The 25,683-nt window shown below is 33.2% G+C and overlaps 5 protein-coding genes and 1 pseudogene across 7 annotated transcripts; all 6 read right to left on the reverse strand.

The window, feature by feature from the left end:
* Positions 1–31: 31 nt before the first annotated feature.
* Positions 32–4,514, reverse strand: LOC104769425 (uncharacterized). Of its 2 annotated transcripts, none has more exons than XM_010493650.2 (9): positions 4,174–4,514; positions 3,730–4,044; positions 3,161–3,260; positions 2,209–2,265; positions 1,548–1,653; positions 1,363–1,445; positions 1,118–1,173; positions 911–1,007; positions 32–586 (listed from the first exon to the last, which is right to left on the reverse strand). In XM_010493650.2, exons 2-9 carry the CDS (start codon positions 3,945–3,947, stop codon positions 530–532), a joined length of 774 nt encoding a protein of 257 aa, XP_010491952.1. In that variant the 5' UTR covers positions 3,948–4,044; positions 4,174–4,514; the 3' UTR covers positions 32–529. The 2 variants fall into 2 exon arrangements, with proteins under 2 accessions (XP_010491952.1, XP_010491944.1); XM_010493642.2 differs by having other exon boundaries at positions 1,118–1,179.
* Positions 4,515–5,037: 523 nt separating this feature from the next.
* On the reverse strand, positions 5,038–7,086 carry LOC104769441 (15-cis-zeta-carotene isomerase, chloroplastic-like). Its single transcript, XM_010493661.3, has 4 exons — positions 6,499–7,086; positions 6,262–6,408; positions 5,952–6,161; positions 5,038–5,500 (listed from the first exon to the last, which is right to left on the reverse strand). Exons 1-4 carry the CDS (start codon positions 6,916–6,918, stop codon positions 5,165–5,167), a joined length of 1,113 nt encoding a protein of 370 aa, XP_010491963.1. The 5' UTR covers positions 6,919–7,086; the 3' UTR covers positions 5,038–5,164.
* Positions 7,087–8,888: 1,802 nt separating this feature from the next.
* On the reverse strand, positions 8,889–10,218 carry LOC104769450 (pentatricopeptide repeat-containing protein At1g02370, mitochondrial-like; annotated as a pseudogene). The gene is made up of 2 exons (XR_015595147.1): positions 9,707–10,218; positions 8,889–9,370 (listed from the first exon to the last, which is right to left on the reverse strand). The product of XR_015595147.1 is annotated as a pentatricopeptide repeat-containing protein At1g02370, mitochondrial-like (transcript).
* Positions 10,219–14,931: 4,713 nt separating this feature from the next.
* LOC147946570 (uncharacterized) lies at positions 14,932–15,792 on the reverse strand. Its single transcript, XM_087497050.1, has 2 exons — positions 15,382–15,792; positions 14,932–15,267 (listed from the first exon to the last, which is right to left on the reverse strand). Exons 1-2 carry the CDS (start codon positions 15,790–15,792, stop codon positions 14,932–14,934), a joined length of 747 nt encoding a protein of 248 aa, XP_087353176.1.
* Positions 15,793–16,123: 331 nt separating this feature from the next.
* Positions 16,124–17,376, reverse strand: LOC104769462 (uncharacterized). Its single transcript, XM_010493681.3, has 2 exons — positions 17,252–17,376; positions 16,124–16,935 (listed from the first exon to the last, which is right to left on the reverse strand). Exons 1-2 carry the CDS (start codon positions 17,254–17,256, stop codon positions 16,284–16,286), a joined length of 657 nt encoding a protein of 218 aa, XP_010491983.1. The 5' UTR covers positions 17,257–17,376; the 3' UTR covers positions 16,124–16,283.
* A 923-nt stretch (positions 17,377–18,299) lies between these two features.
* Positions 18,300–21,111, reverse strand: LOC104769479 (eukaryotic translation initiation factor 3 subunit H). Its single transcript, XM_010493700.3, has 12 exons — positions 20,842–21,111; positions 20,663–20,742; positions 20,400–20,516; positions 20,194–20,297; positions 20,038–20,104; positions 19,656–19,789; positions 19,532–19,580; positions 19,320–19,391; positions 19,126–19,227; positions 18,973–19,040; positions 18,631–18,783; positions 18,300–18,541 (listed from the first exon to the last, which is right to left on the reverse strand). The coding sequence occupies exons 1-12, from the start codon at positions 20,849–20,851 to the stop codon at positions 18,484–18,486; spliced, it is 1,014 nt and encodes a 337-aa protein (XP_010492002.1). The 5' UTR covers positions 20,852–21,111; the 3' UTR covers positions 18,300–18,483.
* Between the last annotated feature and the right edge of the window lie 4,572 nt (positions 21,112–25,683).

The raw sequence follows: 25,683 nt of genomic DNA on the forward strand, positions 1-25,683 counted from the left end.
CTGAAGATTCTGCAAACATTTTAACAATGAATTGAGAAAGGTGACGATATATATATACAATGATTTGTATCACATCATAAACTATGAAAATGAAGAAAATGTACCTAGTGGATAATAAATTATTACCTTAACTAGAATTTGTATTACACATATTCGGCCGTTGAAGACCAAACTCAGAAGAACTGTTATTATACTAATTTAAGCACCAACAAGATTACAGCAAAAGGCTTTTGAGTTCCATCAACCTATGCCACCTTCTATGAATTTCGAGGATTCCTATGTTTGATCCACGGTCAGAGCATTTTGTGCGGGTCAAAGATTTTACCTTGGCCTTAGAGGGAGTGTAGTTCATGCATCTCTGTCAAATTACCCGAGAGCACAAGGATTTAACCAATACCGATTGTTGTATCTCGTGTCCGGAAGCGGTGTCCGCAGTTGATTACATTCCCATGTCGTTCACGAAAATATTTCCACGTACCAGGTACTTGTGCTATTTACTTTAGCATCGGTCAAAAACCGGCTTTCCCCATCAACTTCTCGGCTCTTGCTTCAGGTGGACGCTTGGTGGAATGGTGTAAGATACTGGCTGTGAGACAGGGAAACAATCAACTTAACATCAATCATGGCCAGCTTCAAAGGGATATGCTCCGAGATCAATAAAGTGAAGAACATTAATGGTTTATACGTTTAAATCTTTTAATCTTAATTTGTTCCATTCCTAGCTCTGCTCTGCTAGAGTATTAACTCAGTTTCTTAACATGATGCAAGGACAAGGTATTTGTTCAAGATAGATTAACTCAAATACTTAACACTTTTACTCTTTTAGGGTCAAGAAGCTCTGATTATTTGAGGTCACATGGAGAACTTTTCAGGATTAGCTATTTTGACATATTACAGCAAAATCTATTACCTGTGTTGTACTTGATAATAAACTGCTTGCAAGATCATCATTAATTGAAACGGGCAGAGCTGGCATCCGACTCATGATACCAGGCATCTCCTTCATGCTGCAGAAGAAAGTAAGAGTTAAGCAATTGAAGCTTTAATCATAGAACGGAAAAGAAAACAGATGCAATGTCTCAATTGGGAAATTTTTTTTTGCTATAGATCCACATACTCAGTCAGAATGGCGCTGATATTATATCTTGTCTGATAAAAGAGACTGATGTTATCCTGCAGCTGTATGCACGAAGTTAGGATATCTGTGAGCAAATTGCATATCAACGGATAATGAGGAAACCCAACCCAACAGTATCAAATTCTTTTCTTAAGAATAAAAGAGCATGTGGGAAATCTGGTATACAATGTTCGATTTAATCATCTCACACAACTAACCCCAAAAGATTGCAGGAATAAAATTACCTTCCACGCAGAGAGGTTGTTAGAAATTTGACTTAAAGCTTGAGCGTTTTGCTGTAGAAGATCCATTACTGCGTCACTTGAACCTGAGAAGAAGAGTTCAACAAAGGAACCTAGCTGACAATTTGATTTCATTTCTTTTCACGATCACACAACCCAGAAGAGCAAAGAATTAAAGAGCACTAGACCTTCAAAAGGCATGCGTGAACTGTGGCACGTATTGTTCATGACATATAAAGCATTTTGTTGTGGCACACTGGATAGCATGTTCAGTTCTGGGGATGTATCCACCACCTTACCATGAAGAAGTATGGTCTTTAGAACCAAGTTCAAAAGCATACTGATTTACCAAAGTTCATAAGACCCAGCAAAGAGAATGCACATGATATGAAACACATACTAACACCCTTCATCAAATGTCACAACAATCATTACAATAAAATATTATTACTAATATGCCCACAAGCTCAGATACTGATGTTAAAGTAACATATACTAATACTTCTGCATAGTTGGATCCACATCATTTGCTGCCCATCAGTCAATGAAAAATCGATCAGAAACTTTATTGATTGTCCAGTCATTTACAACAAACACCGATCGTGGTGGTCATTTTTTCTTTAGTCCAGAACTAACAAAACATATTCTCATGAAAAACCCACCATACAAGTACTTTAGTCAATTATATAGTTAAGGTTCTTGGTTGAGAACGTTTTGACAGATTTGCATGAATGAAAGTCACATCTGTGGGAAGTCTCTATTAACCCAAACAGTAAATGAGGCCCCCTAGCTCCATTGATTTATTAGCTGATAAAATACGGTACAAAAGGCTCAGGTTGTCAAGCATACCTTCCTATTGCTAAGGTTCTTAGCGGCATATTTATCTTCTCTTTTCCTCCGTTTTCGCTGTGAAAATAGATGCCCAACTTAGCCAAGAGAAACTTAAAAAGATCATGATAGATATCAAGTGAAAGATAAAACAAAGAACAAGCACTCAATGAAAAGAAAGAGGGAGTGATTTCGTGATTACATCATATATCTGATTGAGAACTCAGGTCAATTATGACAGGACAGAGACATGAAGGAGATGGTAATATGATGATAATAAAGCACTGTACTTCATTTATTCATTTCGTTCCACTTTATTATGCAAACAGAAAAACAATTAACATTATGATGTATGTAACCCATGCTGTGAGCAAATAATCATTTTTAAAAAACTCCATAGGTTTATTAGAACTTCTGATCAAAGACAGCATAAATTTCTATAACTACAAAAAGGTTAGGATCACCCATAAAAGTAATATCTATATCAGGATAACTACAGAAATAATTAAGAAAAAGCTTTAGGCTTATTTCCTTTTCCAACAATTCCCTCAACAATCATGGACTCGAAAGCTAATATAAAGACTGATCTAGCGTCAGCAATACTTGTCATTTTCTCCTTTTGGTCATCCTTTACCAGTCTTTCGACAATCTTTACGACATGGCAGAGAGACTTTTCATCAATAGAACCTCTAACTTCTTTTTGTGTAGGACTTTATCTTTATGAAAAAGCACACAAGCAAAGTTGCATCATTATGCTCATACCCTCATATTAAGCATATGCTTTTAACAGTAATATCCCTCCTCCAATAACAGCCACATACGATTTGAAAAAAAAAGAAAAGAATGCTAGAACTGCTAAGCAATCCTCTAGCAAGTAAAAAGAACATGACAAATAGCACATAACCAAACAAGAAGTATGAACACAGCCCAAGGAAACTTAAACAAAAACCACTAAAAAACATTACAAACTTACCGTCATCCATCTACACCTCAATGCTACATCCCTTACAGTCTTATCAGGTAGAGTTGCAGCGATCTTTACATACTTTGAAATTTTGGGTTCATCTTTTAATCTACAAACGGAAAAGAAATAAAGATGTCATGCATGCAAACAAATACAACAACAACAACAACAACAACATTAGAGGCTCTAAGAAACCCAAGGTATCCTGAAAACAATCTCAGCTAATCATCGTAAGAAAATCTATACAGAGAAATTAACCGACTTAGAGCAAAACCTGAACTGACTAATGGTCCCAAGTCCCAACCTTTAACAATATACGCTATATAACGTTTCGTGAAAACACAAAGGCGATACTTCTTTATATTGGAAGGAACAAAAGAACATACTTTAATAATCCACCATTGAGAATATAATGTGCCCACTAGTGATTTCTTATAAAAAACAAACAATTATAAATCATAGTTCGAAAAGCTACGAATGAACAAGACACTTTTGCATATTATTTTTTTTCTTAAAAATGGAAATATCCAAAAAAAAAAAAAAAAAAAAAAATACCAAACAAAGAAGAAGATACCTACTTTGCAAGGCCGTTCTCCAATATATACTGCTCCTCAACGGACCAATCCATAACCAAACCACTGGATTCTGGTTTGACTCCAGCAACCGCCGAGGAATCCAGAGGCGGGTGAGGAAACCCGTTAATCGCATTTACACTGTAATTCGTCGGAAACACAAGACCGGTGGTGGTGCTAGAACTAGGAACGCAGTGATTATTATTATAATCCATTGGAATCATTCCCCTTCCCTTAGAGAGCTGATGAAATTATTGAAGAGCTTGAAGATGTATTGTGTGTCTGAACTAGTGTCTGTCCGCATTAACAGATGATTTGAGCCTACAAACATATCAAATTTAGGGTTTTAGCAGATTCAGAATTCAGCAGAGGGAAGCAAATTTATAAAAAAAAAAAAAATCAAAGAGCGACAAGACTGAAAGAGACATAAACATAAGATGAGCAACTCGCCTCAGATTTGGCATCAACAAAGGAGAAAGAGCACTAAACCAGGAAGCTACAGAAAGCTCTAATCAGCGTCGTTGTAACCGACAAGAGAGAACAAGTCGGAAACAGCTCCCCCGGCGAGTATTGAAGATTGAAAGATGCGATGAGAGGAGAAGAAGATGAGAGGAGTGACAGCAAATTGCAAACTCCAATGGGGGAATGAAAGAGAGAGAAGAGAAGAGAAGAGAAGAGAAGAGAGAGAGTGTGTGTTGTTTGTTTGTTTAGTAGTAATTGGTTTGTTTTGTAATCGCTTCTCTCTGTTTTGCAGAGAGAGAGAGAGCCACTTTTGTATTCAATATGCCTTTATTATTTTTTGGCTCCTTTTTTCCTTTTTTATTTATTTATTAAATTCTTCTTAGTTATGAAATCTTGCAAAATTGATTTGAGTATAATTTTACCAAAAAGAAAAAATTTCAAAAAAAAAAAAAAAAAAAAGTATCAAACCAATGAGCTTTGTTAACTTTTAGAGATATTTCTAAAGGCATCAATAATAAGTAGATTATCAATCTAGATTTGGATGGGTGATCTTGGCATATCTCACCTATCGGTTAAAATTAGATCCATTTCCAATTCTAACTAAACATCAAAAAGGTTAAATTTTCTTCTATTAGTATTAGTTTTGAGTGGGCGTCAAAGTCCCCCCATGACACATCTGAGTGGCATTCATTATAGGGTCATCACAGTCAAGTTTTTTTTTACGGGTGCTTAATATTATGAGATTATTCTTGGACCATTAGCTAATAATACATACTAATCAATACATCCACTTGCTGGTTCGAACTAAGTATCTCACGCTGGAAGTGGTTACTCCATTACCAAAGAGTCAACTTTTCTTTTCTCTCAACTGTTTTGGCTTCCAATTGCTATAACTTTAATTTTGATATAAGTATCACAAACAAACAATGATGATATTTTGTATACATTCTTAAGAATTTTTATAAGATATACAAAGAAACTACCAATGAAGCCTAAAGCTTGCACCTTGCATTAGCGGGTGAGCAAAATATGCCCCAATCGTTAACGCAGTGATTGCAAGATACGGCAACCGGACATACTCTTTGTAGTAATCTTCAGGTAAAACTTGGCGTCCTTCCAATATGGCAGCAAATGGAATCACACTTGTTCTCTTCTTGATGCTTTCAAACGCTTCCCCATATCTTTTAGCTAATCTCCTGTCTCCATTCCATGCCCCAAACAAGTGGTGTGCGATCAAACCAAGAGACGCTGATGCAGCTACAGAGTTTCCTATCCAGAGAGTGTGTGCTAAACACCAAACGATTTGTCCAACCATCTGAGAATACAAGAAAAAGGGATATGCAACATTCAAGTCTCATTAACACAGCCATGTCTTGGTTCTTGAAGATAAAGAGAGGAGAGAACAAACCAAAACTTGAAGCTAGGGAGCCTATCTTTCAATATAAGTTTTTTCAAACACATGTTGAAACTTAAAGAGTTAAGATCAAAAGCAATATCAAGTCATCAATTATTGATGTAATGGAGACAGCAAAATGAGGATATTTTGGTTATGCTGATGTAATTGGTATTACTAAGGGCAATGGCCATTAAACCAGGACATGAGTGATTCTCATGATTGTCATTGACATTTAACACAGCCACTAATATAAACCTCGGTTCATAAAAATCCAATCTTTCTGCATATTTATCAAGTTTCTGAAACACAAAGTGAAGCAAATAGTGCTCATGTGTATGCATATTAGATCATTAAGTAAAATGTTCAATACCTGAGGATGTCGAGTAATTCTCATGATGCCGGTCTCCCACAGATGCATCTTGGGTTTGTCAACAGCTGCTACCTCCAAAAGATTGAAAGTTGAAGGATAGAGAAAGAAGAAGGATACAAAATTAGCAAACCAAATAGCTTCATGGATTCCAGGAACACCCTGAATCTGCCATAACTGTGACCCATCATATCTATGGTTTATAAAGTAAACCTGTAAGAACAAGAACAAGACATTGCAATCATAAGACCATAAGATAGTTCAAACAGGTGTATTTTGCAAAGTAAGAGATAGTAAGTAAGTAAGTACTCACAATGGTGCTCATAGCTAAAGGAAGAGAGGTTCCAGCAAACAAAACACGAAATGCTCGTTCACCAATAAGCTTCTCTCCTATATCCCTGAGACTAGCTAAACCACTATGTACAGTTGCAAATATGAGGATAAGCATTAACATAGCAACCTGCAAATACAGTGTGGTTTCAACCAATCAAATAGCTTAAAATAAATTAATTAATTTGCCTCATGGCCAAATTGAAATTGGCTCAGTTACCTCGGGTGAACCGGAGATGTTAGAGACGGCGTCGATGTATGATTTTCCGAAACCGGTGGAATTATCGATCCAAACAAGGTTGAGGATGAAGAGAACAACTCCAAGGACAACACCGAAATAAACCCAGGAAACAATCCTCTGTTTACCTAATTCAAAAGCAGCGGAATCCTCACCGATCAGTAGAGTAGGACTGTCGGCGGAATCTGAAACGACGGGTTGGTCTTCCCGGAGAGTGCTACGGACGAGAATTTTCCGAAATACCGGTGACGAATGAGAAAGCAAGCTGGTCGAAAGTCCGAGACGAGGATGAGATGGGATACGGCGGGGTAAGGCGAAGTTAAGGCGGCGGCGAGGAGAAGAAGGAGGAAGAAGTAGAAGAAGCGAAGGAGGGCTAGAGAGAAGAAGATGATGTACCGCCATTGTTGTTGTTGTTGTTGTTGTTGAGATGAAAGAAGAACAAGAAGCAACGAAACGTGTCGTTGTTTTTAAATGCGTTTCGTTCTCTCTTTCAATTTTTATTTTTATTTTCTTTGGTTATTACTTCTTATTAGTGTATCATTTTTATAGTACGGTGTAATAAACAAACTCTCTATTAATAATAAGGGACCCTTAATCTATATATAATAATAATACGAATAAATACTACCAACATATGTGTGTTTTTGTACCTTTTGAACATTTTTCCAAAAGTTGTGATGGTCATTAAAATTGTTATTTATGAAAAGTTACAACTGTTCATTGTAGAGTTGTGTTTATTGGAACATTCATATCTTTTGAAATCTATATATATATTTGTTTGTTTGAACTTTGAACTATTTTAATTTTTTTTGCAATTACACGAAACAATATAAATTTTCAATCTCAACAGTTTTTACAGTTTTCTAAATTATTCTCTAGCATTCATTCTTTCAAAAGTAAAAAAAATCCTCCAATTCTTGATTTAATAAAAAAATTTTGGAATGATGAATCTAATTTACAACTTTTAGTTAATTTTAAATATAAAAATTGTTAGAGTTTTTTTTCCAACAGTTAGATGGATTATATAGTGAGTTACTGAATTTGACCTTTTCAATATGGTAATAAAGATGTCTTCTATTTAAAAGCAGTTTATATGGATTATTAGGTACAATGAAGTGATTTTGCGTAGTACCTTTACATAAAATTTTTGTTTTTACATGCTTTTTTAAAATTTCAAACAATTGTATTTGTTCATTATAGAGTTGTATCTTTTCACTATATTTTATTTATATTTTTCATCACAACTTTCATTCTAATAGGTGTATGACGTCATTGGCGTGTGTCTATTTAAATAGTCATGTCTTCTGAACTCTCTTTATATTTGTCTCTTCATCAGTAACCAACAAGTTCGTTTAAACAAATTTTTCATTTTATGTTGAATCTAAATAATTGAATATTAATATCTAATATTCAATGTTTTTCTATAATCTAAATAAAATTTTAGAAATGATTATAGCAATAGAAAAATTTAATACAACTTACTATAGAATTTATAGTTGCGTCTATTTATCGTAACTTTACATTAAAACAATAATTTAATATTTAATATTTAAAAGTAATAATAACAATCTTAATAAATGAGAACAACAATTGCGACATTTTTTAGTATTTTTTGTGATTTTTTTTTAACTCAAACAGTTGTATTTGTTCATTGTAGAGTTGTGTCTTTTTTACTATATTTTATTCATATTTTATCATCACATTTTTCGTTCTAATAGGTGTGTCTATTTAAATGTTCATTTCTTTTGAACTTTCTATATTATTGTCTCTTCATCAATAATTAACAAATCATAGTTTGTTGCAACTTTCTATAATATAACATTTAATATCTAATATTAAATGTTATACTATAATCTAACTAAAATTTTAGAAATGATTATAGCAATACAAAATTTTTATAAAACTTACTATAGAATTTACAGTTGTGTCTAATTATCATAACTTATCGTTAAAAACTATTTTAATATTTAAAATTTATTTTACCATGTTTTTGAAATTTTTGTATTTTAATTTCAATATTTATTTGATATAGTTTCACTCTTATTAAATATATTTTTAATTATAATTATTTGATAAAAATTACATTTACTCATTACAACTATTAGTTCAATATTCTCCGTTAAGATCACTTTGTCATTATGATTTTTTTTTAATTATAGCTATTTACCATAATTTTTCATAAAATATCTTATATATTTATAATACTTTAGAAAATGTTTTTTGCAAATTTACGTCTATTCTACATAATATTTTTTGTTTATAAGTTTTCATTTTGATGGTTGTGCTTTTAGTAACAGTTTCTGTTTAATATTTATATATATATATATATATATATATATTATTCTATTACAATCAAATGATTTCATAATGTATAATTTAAAATTTGAAATTTATTAACTTTTTCTAAAATAGTTTCCTCATGACATTGCCGGGGTCTGAGTTCTAGTAATAATATGAATGAACCAGCTAATAGAGAGGCACACACAGATGGATGGGTCATAATTAAAGAGATTACAGAAGCTGATCAGAGCAAAAAAACATAATAAGGGGAAATTAACATTAAAAAAGAGTAGAAGATCTACGACGCTTCTTCATCATCCGTATCCTATGTTCCTCGGCAATTTCACCATTTCTAAACGGAGAATTTTCGAAGTAAACACGATACCAATACTCGAGCATCTCGAAAGCAGGCTGATTCTTGGCTTTAGGATCATCTCTGTCGAAGTTTGGGTCTACTTTATCGAACAACTCTTGAGCCGCTTCTATGCTTATCACCTGGCTAACAAGATCCACCATAAAGTTCTAGCTCGTAGGTTGAAAAAATCATCTTCTTACTCTCCATCCACCGCAAGATCTACAACAAATTTACATATATATATATATATATATATTGTTTAGTGAAACTAATATCCGACGACACAATAAAAAAATTATACTCTTTCTTTTTCAAGAAGACAGATTAAAAAATAGCCACTTTAAAAAAGTTCAACCAATCATAAACAAGACTCTATAAAATAAATAATAATAAAGTATTAAAGTAATTTAAAAGTTAGATAGAAAGTTGAAAACATCTTATATTATTATAAAATAAAGAAAAAACTTCTAAAACATCTTATATTATGAAACAGAGGATGAAACAGAGGAGTATAAACAAAACGTTTCTAATTCTCCCTAATGTTGGACGACTGACCTCGAGGCCGTTTTCAGGTTTACGGTACTTAGTAAGAAGCTTCGCCCATCTAAGAGATCCTCCTGAGTGACGTAAACGCCCTTCTTCTCTTCCTCCCTTATGATGAGATCTATGGTCTCAACGGTAAGACGCCTCAGCTTGTGAAAGGTCTCCCTGTTCAGCACCTTCGCCCGCTCAGCAGAAGAAGAAGCATCCTCGCATAGATCGTCGCCTAGATCATCCTCTGAAGAAGAAACTTCAGAGGTCTCCACGCCAGCTGAAAACGGCGCAGCAGCGGGACTTGAACAAGCCACCTTCCAGATACGATAGTTCTGGATGCCAGTCCAAGGAGGAGGAGCAGTAACAACCTTCTTCAAGTGGTGATGAAGAGAACCGGGAGCCATCAGAATGCGGCGGCAGAAGTTCATTTTCTCTCAGTTTTTGCAAACCCTAATGGGTTGTAATGTTGTATTGAAGTTGATATTTTTGTGGGATTTGATTATTTTTAGAATATTAAATATTGTAACTGAATTTCGTTTTAAAAAAAACAATATATAGAATTAATCCGGTAGTCATTATTCATATACCGGAGAAATTGAATGTTTAGTTAAAACAAAAAATTGTCTACATCATCATAGTATAGCAAAGTTCAAAAAATAAGAAAACTAAATTTGTTAATTAAGGAAGGATTCTTGCCTCAGTATACTGAGGGTAACCAAAGTCCATCATCTCGTCAAGTAACTCATACTGCCAATAACATGAATCAATTTCAGCATGCTTGTTTTAGAAATAACATATCGCATCAGAAATGTGTTATATGATCAGATGGGAGAAGCATTAACTTACCACTACCACAAAGTTATCCCTGAAAGATTCTTCCTCTAACTTCAGCAAAGAAAAACACCACTCATTTGGTCATAAGTATATATATGTAGATTCTGATCAAACTGTAATCCAAATTCTGATCAAATTCTAATACAAATTGAATCCTATAGCAAACTTGTTCATTAGTTCCAAATGTGCGATCTCGGTTAAACTAACTTTCCTCACCTAATTTATCCAAAACCATAAATATATAAACAAAACAGAAATGAAACCGGCGGAGTTGTTGAGTTATTTAAGTTATATATGAAAAGAAAGTAGTCTACTAGCTAGTAAAATATTATAACAATGAACCAAACAGATTGCCGTAAAGAGATTACAGAAGCTTAACATGGGGTTGTTTTGGACAAGGCACTACAAGAAAACAGCATAAAACCGACAGGCATATCCGTTAGTTTTCCGTCGGAAACGACGATTACCGACGAATTACAGACGTAAATGTCCGTCGGTTCTAGAGCGTCGGAAAAAATAATCCGTCGGAAATCTGTCGGAAATTACCGACTAATTTCCGACAAGACAAATACCGACGGATAACCGACAAACATGTTGAGTCGGTAAACCGTCGGTAAATACCGACGGATTTCCGATGGATATCTTACCGACGGATTTCCGACGGATTATGTACCGACGGGTTTCCGACAGCATTATACCGACGGGTTTCTGACAACATTATACCGACGGGTTTCCGACGGAATATTTACCGACGGGTTTCCGACAGCACAAATACCGACGGATTTTCCGACGGTATTACTGATGGAACTACCGATGGTTTCACGATTGATTTTCGAGAAACTCCGTCATTTCCGACAGAATACCGACGGAATGTTTCGAAAAAATCCGTCGTTGCCGACAGATTACCGACCGATTTTTTCGAAAAAGTCCATCATTTCCGACTGATTACCGACTGATGTATTTTTTGTATTTTTTTTTAAATTGCATAATTATTCAAATTTTAATACTAAATTTTTTGTTAAAATAAAAATGCTTATATAATAATATTTAAAAATTTTAGGGAAATATTATTTCGTACAAACATGGAAAATGTTCTAAAAACCAAAAACATAAATATTTTACAAAACAAAGCTAGAATTCAGAAATCTAAAAGGCAGAATGTCTTGCCCGCATCTCGCTCATGAACGCTGCTAGATCCTAATCCCTCTTCTTGTTCTCCTCGTCCCTTCTTTTGTTCTCCGCTTTTTGTTCTTCCATTTCCTTTTCCAATGCTGCAATCCGAGCATCCTTCTCTTGCAGAGCTTGTTGGAACTCTTGTGTGGGAGCAAATGAGTAACCCGTTGATTGAGATAACGGGCTTTGTTGGGAGAGATTTCCAAGTCCAAAAATCCGTCCCTTGTTTTTTTTCAGTTTCCTACACATTCATTTTAAAAATTATTCAAACATTTTAAAACAAAACAAAGTAAAATCAAATTTAAAAAAAAAACAAATATTACCTCATAAAAAATCTCGTTTAATTTCTCTCTTCCAAGTTCAACAGTAGACTCCGATCCTTCAGAAGATTGTTGGGAACTGATTATCTCCTCTTGCCGCCTCCTCGAACTCTCAACAACCAGCTTAGCTCTACCATCTTGTATTTGTTTGGTCTTTTTGTTGGTATGCATATCCTCCATCAAAGTAATATGGTCTGGTACCACACCATCCCTAATAGTCTAAACGAAGTATTTTAATTATATAAAGATTGTCTTATTAATGATAAAAAATAACAATTATACGAAATCTTAAAACTTACAAGTTGGCGTTGTCGGGTATAGGCGCTAACTGGACCATTGTTGTGGGTTGCCATGCCCAACCCGCCACGGTCGCTCCTTCTATTTTGAGAATATTTTGAGGAAAGTGAAACTGTATTTACTTCACCCCAATATTGAATCAAACCTTGGAAGAGATCATCGCTCAACCCTTTTGGCACCTTTCCTTTCTTCCACTTTTGCTTCCACTCATTCAACATCTTAGAATATTGTCTAGCAGCCGCCTTCTTAAACTCTTTTCGAACGTTGTTGGTGATATCCGGATGCCAAGTGAAATCTTGCTAAAAAAATAGTAAGATAATGCATTATGAGAAAAATATTATAAAACGATGTTATAAAATTAAAGTAATAAAGTTGAAAACTGTACTGCAAATTGCTTAAACCACATTTCTTGTTTTGACGATGGCATCACTGAAAACTTTGCGTATGGTGTTTTGAGGATTCCATACATCATACGGAAAAGAGATTTTGTGATCCCATTATGCAAATCACAAAACCATGTGGTATTTGGAGCGCCATAAGGATCTAAGCGGGGGAGAAGTTCTCGTCCAGGTTGAGAAACAAAATCTTCAATGGTCATCTCCATGGGAGCATGTTGTGAAGCTTGTGAATCTGGAACGGGGCTATGACGTGAATGGGAACCACTAGCTTCTCCAGCAGCGTGGTTCCCACATGTGTTGGCAACATAAGAACCATAGTTTCTTTGGAAAAAAAAAACAAATTTAGATCCTATATGAATATAGGGAAAAAAAAAACAACAGAGGCACAAAAAGATGGTAAATAACATAAATGATTGTTTTACCAAAAACATAAAAATTAGTTTTTTCCAAAAATAACAGTATTAGTTTTTTTCCAAAATCATTTTTAGTTTTTTTCTTCAAAAACTAAATTAACACATAATTTATAACATTAACACATATTTTACAATAATAACAAATAACTAAACTTTCAACCAAAAAAAAAAAAATTCTAGAAAAAAACAAGATAAAACAATTAAACAAAAACCAAATCATCAAAAAAAAAAACGAAATCTAACACCCTAACAAAAACAAAAACGAAATCCAATTTATCATTCATCAAATCACAGTCTAACAAATCACACTCCAACAAATCTAACACTCTAAATCTTCAAATTAATCTAAAGCCAAATCTTCATAAAATCTAATAAATATACCATAATCCTAAAAAACTAACAAAAATTAAGGAAATATGACAAAAAATGAGAGAACTTACGCCATTCTTTAAAGAGAGCCGTCAGAGTAGATCCGCCAGAGTAGAGACAGCCGCCGGAGTAGAGAAATCCGTCAAATTAGAGAAATCCGCCAGAGGGAAGAAAGCCGCCGGATGAGGGAAGAAAGCCGCCGGAATAGCAGCTGGTTTGGACGTCGGAATTCGCCGGATTGGAAGCCGATTCGTCGCCGAAATTTTGGTTGCGAGAGCGAGAGAGAGAGGATTCGTCGTCGTTATGTCGACGAGTGCGAGAAAGAAGATGAAATGACTTAGGTTTTATCGATGTTACCGACGGAAATACCGACGGAACATCCGTCGGAATTCAATAAAAATTTTCATTCTCCGCGATACCGAAAATTTAATTGTATTTCGTTCCCGGGGTGAAATTTCGCAATCCGTCAGAAAAAACCGACGGATTACCGACAGAATACTTTTCCGACGGTGTTCCGACTATTTACCGACGCATTAGATATTAAAACCCTTAATCTTATTATTTTTCTTGACAAATATGCTTATATTATGTAGTTTATATTTTTTCTTGACAAATATGAGTAAATTATGAAAAAAAAAAATTGATAATTTAAAAACATTTATCCATAAGATATAATATCATTCTATTAGTACTTTAGGCAAACAACATATTCATTTTTTTAACACACAAATTTTGAAGATTTTAGTTTAAAAGAAGATTATATAGTCATTGAAACTTCATACTTTATACATCTCTTATTAAATATGTGCGTTATAGAACAAAAATTAGAGGTTTTACAAAACTCCATCGGAAATCTGTTAGTATTCGTTGGTAAAAACCGACGGATTACCGACAGCACAAGGAAAGCCGACCAAAATTTTACTAACCCGACGAAAGTTAGATATCCGTCGGTAATTGCTGACGGATTACCGACGGATTTGTTTTACCGACCGAATTACCGACGGAATTTACCATTTATTTTTAATTGATTTTTTAATTATTAAGTTAATTACATTTATTTATTTTACTAAAAATTTTGGAAGCAAATATTTATTTTGGGTCGTCGTAAATCCGTCGGTAATACGAAAAATGTAAAACGGTCATATTTTCCGACAGATTTCCGACGGATATTACTGACGGACTATATCCGTCGGAAAAAGTGACGGTTTTCCGACTGATAAAGTCTGTCGGTAACTTACCGACGAAAAACCGACGAAATCATTTGGCGTCAGATAACTGTCGGGAATCCGTCGGTAATTTCCGACAGACAAATTTCCGTCAGTACGTCCGTTGAAAATTACTCTGTTTTCTTGTAGTGAGGGAAGGCAAAGAGTAGCTCTGAAAGCCTTGATTTATTGACTAAAACGGCCAGAAGGCACAGCGTAACCCACTGATAACGCATCTTAAATAGGCCTGACGGCCCCTATCATCTGCCACTTCTCACGCTCGGTAATATTAGAACGTTTTCTCATCAAATGAGACTTTGATTGTGGTACCTCCTCCTCCTCCTCCTCCTCATCACTAAAATCTTCTTCGTCGCTAACTTGGGTCGATGGATAGAGATTTAAGTAAACAGGACGATTCTCGGCTTTACGGTCAAAGTTGTCGAACTCTGGGTCTACTTTATTGAAGAACTTACGAGCCGCTTCTAAGCCTTCAACCTTGGCAATAAGATCCACATAGAGTTCAAACTGAGAGGGAAAAAATACCACCCCCTTACTATCCATCCACCGGAAGATCTACAAAATTAAGACATATATATTGCTTAGTTAAAACCAAATATATGATCCGACACAATAAAAAATTATATAAACTAAACTCTCTAATAAACTCATTAATGTTGGACGTCAGACCTCGAGGGCGTTTTCAGGTTTACGGAACTTGTATGTAAGGAGCTCAACCCATTCGATGAGAACCCCCTGACTGACGAAAAGACCCTTCTTCTGGTCCTCCCTTATGATGAGTTCTACGGTCTCAACCGTAAGAGACTTCAGCTTCTGAAAGATTTTCCTCTTCTCCATATTACTTGCCACCTTCGTCTTCTCAGCAGAAGAAGAAGCGCCGTCGCATAGATCAGCCTTGATAGGAGGAGTAGCTTCAGAGGTCTCCACGCCAGCTGAAAACGGCGCAGCAGCGGGACTTGAACAAGCCACCTTCCAGATACGATAGTTCTGGACGCCAGTCGAAGGCGGAGGAGCAGTAACAACCTTCTTCCAGTGGTGAAGAGAAGCGGGAGCCATCAGAATGCGGCGGCAGAAGTTCATTTTCACACAGTTTTTGCGGGAAATCGGCTAATTCATACCCCCACAGTTTTGTTGTGTTAAATTCATACCTTAACTATATGACTGTGCTAAAACATGCCTCCACTCCTTATTTATTTAATTAACATATCTAATCTCAAATTTTTGTGCTAAATCATACTTAGAGACTAACACCGTTACTTTGCCGTGAAATTTCGATGACATGGAATCCACGTCGACGTCGTTCATCGCCTTCTTTATCTCTCTTCGTTTATGCGTGTAATGGTCATGGTTTCCTTTTGTTTGTATTAAGCTTGTAATGACATAACATTCATATTAAGACAAGTTAAAAAAAAATCCTAAAAATCGAGTGTCTTATATATAAAAAAAGCAATAACCATTCCTAAACACTTAAAAACTGAATGCATTACCAGCAAAAAAAACAAGGATAATCATCTTTAAACCCCTAAAAACTAACTGCATTACCAGAAAGAAAAAAAACATACCTAAACATTTCAAATCTGAAACTCAATAAAAAAAAATCTCCTAAAATATGAGCCATCATGCTTGATGGTGCTTGTATTTGTGATGCTTAACTTGCTTGAACAGGTTGTGATGCTTGACTTGGTTGAGTTGCTTGAGAGGCTTGTGACAGCTGACTTGATTGACTTGTTTGGTCCACTGCCTTTTTTGTATCTAACATGTTGATGATCATCCTCACAGTCTGAATGCGGAGGAGTACCCTCAGAATTGTAAACCTCATCTTCATCACCACATCCTTCTACATGTCCGCATTCATCACCTTCACCACAAGCTCTATTATCATCACCTTCACCATTAGCTATATTGTCGTCAATAGCACCTTCTTTCTCCATGTTTTTCTCCAAGAAAATATCAACAGCTTTAGTGTAATTTGCAGCTATACACATTCTCTCAACTCCATCGGTTCCATTACAAATCATCTTTAGATCCGACAAACTCTCAAATGGAAGTTTAAACCAAATCCTATGCTCAGACAAAGACAACTTCAACGAATCCACCAAGTTCTCCAACATTGATTCCGGTTGGCTATCAAGTTTGTGAATCTCCCCTCCATCATATGTAACAACACCGCTGCCTGAGACATTAAACTTGCCGTTGTGATAGATCTGGAAAGATGCATCAGAGCTGAAAAAAACCAGAAAAAAATCATGGTTTTTAGATTTCTGGACATTCTATCGAACAGTTGGTGTTCAAGAATTTTACATTGGATCGAATTAAATTAAACTAAATTAAAGAAAACCTTAGTCAATTCATCAAACAATACAAAATTTGAGTGGACAATGAAGGTGCTATTGACTCGTGAGGTCATATATATACATACACGTGAAAATGATTCTTTCACTACTCTTATTAAAATAATACATGTCTGCATCAAATTTGTTTTAAAACTCAAGAAATATCGAATTCATCAAAATATCTCTAAAATTAGAAAGAGAATTACCTCATCTTTTTCGAACAGATCCAAGTGTCAATTTCAAAACTCCCTTCAACAGCCAATATTGAGATTATAAGTTTTGATCGCTCTACTTATAGATAAATGAAGAATGTCGGGTTAAGAAGATGAACAAAACACAAACGACGTAGTATCATTTGGAATTTAATTTCTGTGTTTCTTTACAAAACGACGTCGTTGCGACGTGGATTCCATGTCATCGACATTTCACCGCAAATTAACGGTGTTAGTCTCTAAGTATGATTTAGCACAAAAATTTGAGATTAGATATGTTAATTAAATAAATAAAGAGTGGAGGCATGTTTTAGCACAGTCATATAGTCAAGGTATAAATTTAACATAACAAAGCTGTGGGAGTATGAATTAGCCGATTTACCCAGTTTTTGCAAACCCTAATGTGTTGTATTGAAGTTGATATTTTTGTGGGATTTGATTATTTTAGATTTTTAAATATTTTGGAGTACACATAGCTGTGTGACCGAATTTAATTATTTTGAAATTATAAATTGTTTGATTAATATAATTAAACCGGTAGTCATCATAATATAAAGGAGGAATTGAATGTTAAATCTTTAGTTAAAACCAAAAATTGTCTAAGCAAAGTTCAAAAAATTAGAAAACATAAATATTGGTTAATTAGTCCGTACGTAATTGTAAACTTGGTAATTAAATTGATATAAAATGGTTAGTATATTTCGTTTGCCCGGGATCGTCCTGATCCTCCATCAATCCCGAAACAACAATAACACAAGTTAACAACTTGGAGATATCTTCCATCGCGATTCAACAAGAGCACAAGCAACTAAGGGTTTTCACTCGTAAACAGTTGAGAAAGATGGAGTGTGTTTTTATTAGGTTCCTTTTCTTTTAATTGTACAGTGTCGGTTTATTATCCTACATACCTTCGCTAAACATAATCTATGTTCACTCTAACTAATACCAATTATGGCTTCCCCGATTTCAACAAAAATTGTCACGGTGGCATTATCTAGCTTTTTTTTTCCAGTTATGATATATATAATTTGTTGTAATGAAATTAGAGAGGTCCAATATTAGATTAAATTTTCAAGATTTCAATAATTTTTCATTAAGAATCATAAGAAGACCTCACAACAAAAATTTAAGCTTTTCAGGAAAAAAAAACAAATGTAGGATCCGGTTCTACCAACCAACTCTCTCACTTTCTTGGCTCGAAAACAAAAGCTTGGCTACTCTTGCAATCAGTTTTCGTGCAATGCTTTGGTCAGGTAAAGCCTGCTGAAGTTCTGGCCAGCCACTCTGCATTGCATCGGGTGACACATCTTTAGTCTCTTTCCAAAGCTAGAAATGGTGAAACGGTGTTATAAAGAGTAAACACGAGAACATACCCATTGATTTGGCCACAGAAGTTTGAAACTTGGTTTGTGATGAGGAAACTCTCTAGCCTTGATGGTTCAGGGATCGGTTTGAATATTGGGTTTGAAGGATCCTCTTCGGGCAAAGGCTCTTCTCCAGCTGATTTACGAGCCATGTTTTCCGTCCTACAAACCAAACAAACCTCTTAGTTATTTGGAAGAACAACAAAACGAGCAAAATCACAAGAAAATATTTCTAGGACATTCCCTACTCTGTAACTAAACTTATATCACCTTCCAAGATAACGAGGGAGTAAAACAAATCGGACCAGAAGTAGAACAAAAGTATTCTGCTGGAAATATAAATCGACCTACCTTCTCTTCTGGAGCCAGGCTTGCTGCTGCGCTTGCTGACGAGACAGGTTCCGGTAGTAATATTGGAACTGGAAACATAAATTAAGATACTACATTACGATAGTTCTGACTTCTGAGGATGGGAATTGAACAAGAATGCAGAATAGGCCACACCTTTTGCTGTTCCATAGATAAATCATCCATGCATTTAATCAAAAACTCCATATTGTTCTCAAGGAAAGGAGTGGTTGATGAGTGTAGACGATCATAATCGCCCTAGAAAAGAGAAAATACAGTAGTATTACGAGTCAAAATCTGGAATACTGACACAGCATGCGAGAAACACTATCCAGATTCTAGTACTGTACCTGTGAGACAGGTGTATCAGTCTCCAGTTCGGTCATGAAGGCACTGACAAGTGCAGAGTTTGAAACCTTGATCTGTCAAAAGAAAGTTACATTGAAACCAATTTTTTTTGTCAGAGGAACATATAATCAGGTAACAGTTCCAACCTATTTAGTATTTACGTCAAAAAGATTAGTTGGTAAGGCTTCAACATAGCAGAGAGCTAGAGACTTACAGGTATTTCTTCAAAAATATCCATCCAGGAGAAATTCTTCTCTCTCAACCTAACAAAGAGAGTAAATAAAACATTACAACTATCTAATGTGGTTTAAGAAACCTAGATGGATCAAGATACATACTTTTCGCCAGTAAAGTTTCCACCTCGGTACAACTCCATAAACGAATCTGAAAGCTTCAACGCCTTCAAAGCTAAGACGCCTAGGTCAGCTTTAGAGGGATCATATATGATGCACACACACCTCTTGATATTCTCCTTAGATGGAGAAGAATAATTTGTTAAAGTTCTTATCTTGATTTTGCAAAGGAATTGTAACAGAGTTGGTGACAAAAGTCTCCACATATATTTTCATGCTCCAGTTTACTCTTTACAACCAACTTCTACTGTACACTAGAGTGGCCATGCTATACATATAATATATATTTCCAGCTAACCATATGAATAGATCAAATCCAGAATCTAGAATGTTATTTTCACATGGTAGACATGATCTTGGCAAGTACCTGGTAATTCATGAAGGTCTCAATGAGTTCCACGGTCTGATAGGAACCAAGAACTGTAGATTGATACCTGAAACAAAATTAAAGCAGATCTTATATACATTTACAAAAGAACATTAAACAAGTGAACACAAACTGATGACATCAAAAAAAACCTACCACCCAACAGTGTTGTTGTCAACATTAACCTCCCTCAGACATCTCATCATCTCAAGCTGATAATTCGCACCATCAGCTTCAATTTCTTCATCATCATCCCTGACCTGTCCTCGTTCAAGATACAAATTGCAGGTAAATCACATGTACATCAATCATGGAAAAGCTCTTAAATCCTTAGAAAATGCGTGTGAAATTCTTCAACATACCGGGAAAGGAAAACAATTGGTAACTTCAAGGACGCTACCAACATCAAGCCCAAGAAGCTGTCCAGTGACAAGGGTCGGTGCAAACTCCTTGCAGTGTTTGATTATCTTCAGCACAGCCTATCACATAATCATACAAAATCATCATCATCACAACAATATATAAAAGGAATGGTGACATAACGAGACCAATCACACCGTAGCAAACTCTTTAAATCAACCCTAAAAATTCATAAAAAATCAGAGAAACAGTATGAAGACGTTACCAATCCTTCGATCTGAACAACTCTAAGCGGAGGAGCTACAACCTCATCCTTTGATATCGCCTGCAGAAACGACCTAGCCACTGCAGAAACAAACCAGAAAATCAACTCAGCAAGACATAAAACAGAGATCGTAGATTCTAATGTGAGAGTGAAGAACGGATAGGGGGAAGTGAACTCACTGGTTGCCATTGAAAAAGTCTCTGGTGGATAGTGAAGGTTCGTAGGTCAGGAACTTTTGATTCTCCGCCGTGAAACCCTAACGATGTGATATTTGTTTTGCCGGCGGCGGAGATTTGCGAGAGGAAAAGAGCAAAGCCTTTATGTGTTTGATAGGGCTTCTTCTCGTGGAGGATTCGCAAAAAAAAAAAAAAAAAAAAAATTAAAGAACAAAAAAAAAAAAAAGTTACTCAACAAAAATTGCAAAAACAGCCCTCAAAATTGAGATACTTGCTGAATGACCCTAAATGTTTTCAGGTTATGATCAGGATTGACCACCCACGGCCCATGGACCAATAATGCTTTTCTCTTGTAAAAAGGCCAAAATCTATTTTCTATTATGTTAAAGGCCCATGATATACCGCAGGTCAATGAAATCAACAAGAATCCAAAACTTTTTAGAATTTTTCCCTCCAAATCCCATCTGGTTTTATGAGGGTTTAATCGAGAATGAGGACTAATTCGAAGTCTTATCTTTGATTTTGAATAAAAACAAACAACAGAAAAAGTCTATAAAAGACATACATGGTCGGTTCTCACTAGTCCAGTAAGAAAATCAACAATGTCCTAAATATACGGTTCTCATAAGTCCAGTAAGAAATTCAACAATGTCCTAAATTAAATATACGGCAAATTGTAGAGAAAGAGAAACGACCGTATGAAAATGTAAAAAAAAGAAAATCGTATTTAAATGTCATGTAGTTTAGGATTATGGAAGGACTGGTGAAGGTCAATGAAGTCAAAAAATATTTGATGGGAAGCCAATTAAATGACTGCAGTCTCTTTAGGTGTTGGACTGACTGGTGGACCGCTGCTGGTTTTAAATATACTACTATTTTAAACTCAGCCTTTACGTGAACTCAATTCACACCTCTTTCTTCTTCTTCTTTATTACTACCATTTTTCATCACGCTTAAGCTAAGCAAACTAATAAATTCGTAATTTAATAACACTTCAACATCCTCGTTTTTTGTTAGCTTTAAAACCAAATTGAATACCAACCATGATCCATGAATGTTAAATTTCTTCCCAAGCAAAAATCCAATCCTTATTAGTATAAGATAATCCTAATATTATAAAATCATGTGAAGATTCAACAAGAAACAAGAGAGGTAGGAATAAATCATATATATAAAAGTAGAGTTTCAGTCTCTCCTTATTGGTCCATTTGGCAATGCAATTTTAACAAAAAAAAATTATATTAAAACACAAATTTAAAACAATTAATTTTCACATTTAATCATATATATAAAAGTAGAGTTTCAGTCTCTCCTTATTGGTCCATTTGGCAATGCAATTTTAACAAAAAAAAATTATATTAAAACACAAATTTAAAACAATTAATTTTCACATTTAACTCACATAATCATATATATAAAAGTAGAGTTTCAGTCTCTCCTTATTGGTCCATTTGGCAATGCAATTTTAACAAAAAAAAATTATATTAAAACACAAATTTAAAACAATTAATTTTCACATTTAACTCACATAATATAAAACTGAAATCTTTATACCTTCTCCCTATAAATTATGCATTAACTTTATTTCTCCACTAAGTTGTATTAATCAATTGTATTAAAAAAAACAATAAATTAGAATTGTAACTCTCATTTTTCTAAATGTAATTTTTCATCATTTCTCTTCCTATAAATACTCATTATCTTATTCTCTTAGTCTATCACTCTTTTAGTCTCTCATCTTCTTCCACTACTCTCAAATCTCTTTTTTGTTTTGTTTTGTTTTGTTTTGTATTTTTTTGTTATTGTTGTTATATGGGTTATAAAAATCAAATCAAATATCATTGTAAAAGCTTAGTTTTAGAGTTTGTATGATATGTATATCTTATATATTTATTTTAATCTTTTAAAATGTTAATCTCCATTTTCTATTTTATATTAACATCTTATAAGTCATTATTTTCATACTTCCTTACAATATTCACCACACAATAAGATCATAAAGTTGAAATGATCCATATGTAATTATCTATTATGTCTATGGATATCTCACATATTCATGTATCATTTTTAATAATTTATAAAGATCAATATAATATTTAAAGATCAATATAATTATCCATTTATCCATTTATAAAGACTATTTTGTTTTGTGATCCAATTGTTAAATTTGCAGATATCAATATAATATATATATATATATATATTTTTATGATTTGAGGTTTTTGAAAACAAAAAGAACATAATTTAACAATTGGTTTTTTGTGTCTTTAATCAAAATAAAAAAATGATCCAAAAAACAAAACATATTCAACTGGAACTTAAATATAAAAATAAAATATAATTTTAAAAATATCATTTCACTAAATTCTCTAAAGATGAAACTATTAGTATGAAATCTAGCACTATAAATTAAATTGATACGTGAAAACCAAAAAAATATATAAGTTATCCTTGGGATTTTAAAAATTATTGAGATTGAAGAATTCATATAATTTTATAATAAAACTAATTTAGTTTGTCACTTAAAAAGTAATATTTTTTATTTTGAAATATTATGTGTAAGTGTTGAGTTTATATCAACAAACAACCAAATCATGTGAATTTTGATTCAGCCACTTGGTATTCTTTTTATTTTAGGTTATAAAAAATTAAAATATTTATTTATAATTAAAGACATTTAACTCCATTTAACTCAAATGTAACTCCTATCCAATAATTGTACATTAATTCATTCCTCCTACTAACTTATTATCTTTCAAGAGAAATTATTTTTGGTTAAATTTTAATATTTTTTATTTATTTTGGTTGGCTAAACTTATATTCATATTTTGGTTGGCTAAATTAATATATTTCTCATGTAAAATTATTGTTTATAATATATTTCTCATTTCAAAGTTTAAAGCAATATATCATATATATAAAAGTAAGGTTTTGGTCTCTCCTTATTGGTTGATTTTCATTTAATGTTTTCTAATTTTTTTTTATTTTTTTATTTGCTTTCTAATTGCTTTAAAAAATATTTAAGATCCAATAAACACAATACATTTAACTCACACATTAAAATAAAATTATAACTGAAAATAAAATAAATTATGCATTAATCATATTCTACCACTCAATTTTATTCAAACACAGTAAATTACTATTGTAACTCCATAGTTCTAAATGTAACTTCCATCATTTGTTATCATATAAATAAGCATTCTCTCAATATATCATTCTCTCATATTGACATTCTTTTACTATCTCATTTTCACATTCTCTCATTCTCTTCTACAATACCTCAAATCATTTTTGTTTTTTTTTTGTTATTTTTGATTTCTTATTTTTGTTGTATGGGTTGTAAAAAAAATGAAATATCATTGTTAATGCTAAATTTTAATTTTAGAGACTACATGATATATATTTTACATTGTTCTTATTTTAAAAGATTTATCTCCTTTATCTAATTTGGATTATTATCTTATAAGTAATCATTATCTCTTCCTCTCCCACCAATATCAAATGTTGTTATATCTCATATGTGTTGTAAGAGTTTGATTATATATTTTAATTTAGAAAGTATTATATATATATAGATATTACATTGTTCTATTTTTTAAAGATTCATCTCCATTATCTAATTTGGATTACCATCTTATAGTAAACATTCTCTCCTCCTCTCCTACCAATATCAAATGTTATTATATCTCATATGTGTTGTAACTTGTAAGAGTTTGATTCTATATTTTAATGTAGAAAGTATTATATATATTTAACATTGTTTTCAATTTTTCTTTTATTTATATAAAAAATATTTCTTTTATATTTCTTGCCTTTCTAATCTATTCATATTTATTTTTTAAATTTGCATAGTTAAATTTAAATTCACATATGTTGGTTTTAACAAAACAATCAACTTTATTTGAGAATTAGATGTTCCTATTCATTTTTAAACGATCAATGTGTAACATATAAGCATTTTGTCTTGCAATCATAAGTTTCATTTCCATTGCTTAACTTCATGGTTAAACTATAATATATGTTGTCCTATTTGTAGGAATAACAACATACTTATTTAATTTATTTAAAAGAGCAGATGATTAAACGAAATAAACATTTCTCCAAATTTTATAATTCAATCAGTGAGTGTACTTATTACTTTGAAAAACTTTTACATTGAAGTTCATAAAATCATATTAGAAAACTAAAATACTATATCACTTCAAATTTGGAAGGAAACACTTGGTATTCCTTTTTAAAAAAGTCAAGACACATATAAAAATTTATTAATATTTAACTCACTTTAAAGACATTAAAGGTCATTTAACTCAAAAATAACTTCTATCCAATAATTTCATACATTCCTCCCACAAATAAATATATATATATATATATATGTTCAAAATTATATTTAAATATTACATAATTTTTTAGTTAGCTAAATTTATAGTCACATATATACAATATATATACATAAGAATTTATATTACTTATTAACACCATAATTCGACCCATTATTTGCTTAAAACTCAATATTGGTTTCAAAGCCAACTAAAGAAAAACAGAAACGATCTTATTGATATTAGACCAAAACATGGGCATACAAACATAATCACTTACACGGAAGATATTTTAAAAAAATAACTTATTATTGCAACATCAACGTATGAAGAGTTTACATAAGCAGTTAATTAGAAAAACTATAATACAAAAAATGTATTGGAAACAATATCAGTCAATGATAAGATTGGATCCTCAAAAGCAAGAAACAACATCTTCATAATTCATAAAAAATAAATGCCACAATTATACACATCTGAACGAAATGGTATAAACATATAGTGTATAAATAAAAGTGACGGC

This window comes from Camelina sativa, chromosome 3 (assembly GCF_030686135.1).
Source record: "Camelina sativa cultivar CO46 ecotype springtype chromosome 3, ASM3068613v1".
Taxonomy (NCBI): domain Eukaryota; kingdom Viridiplantae; phylum Streptophyta; class Magnoliopsida; order Brassicales; family Brassicaceae; genus Camelina; species Camelina sativa.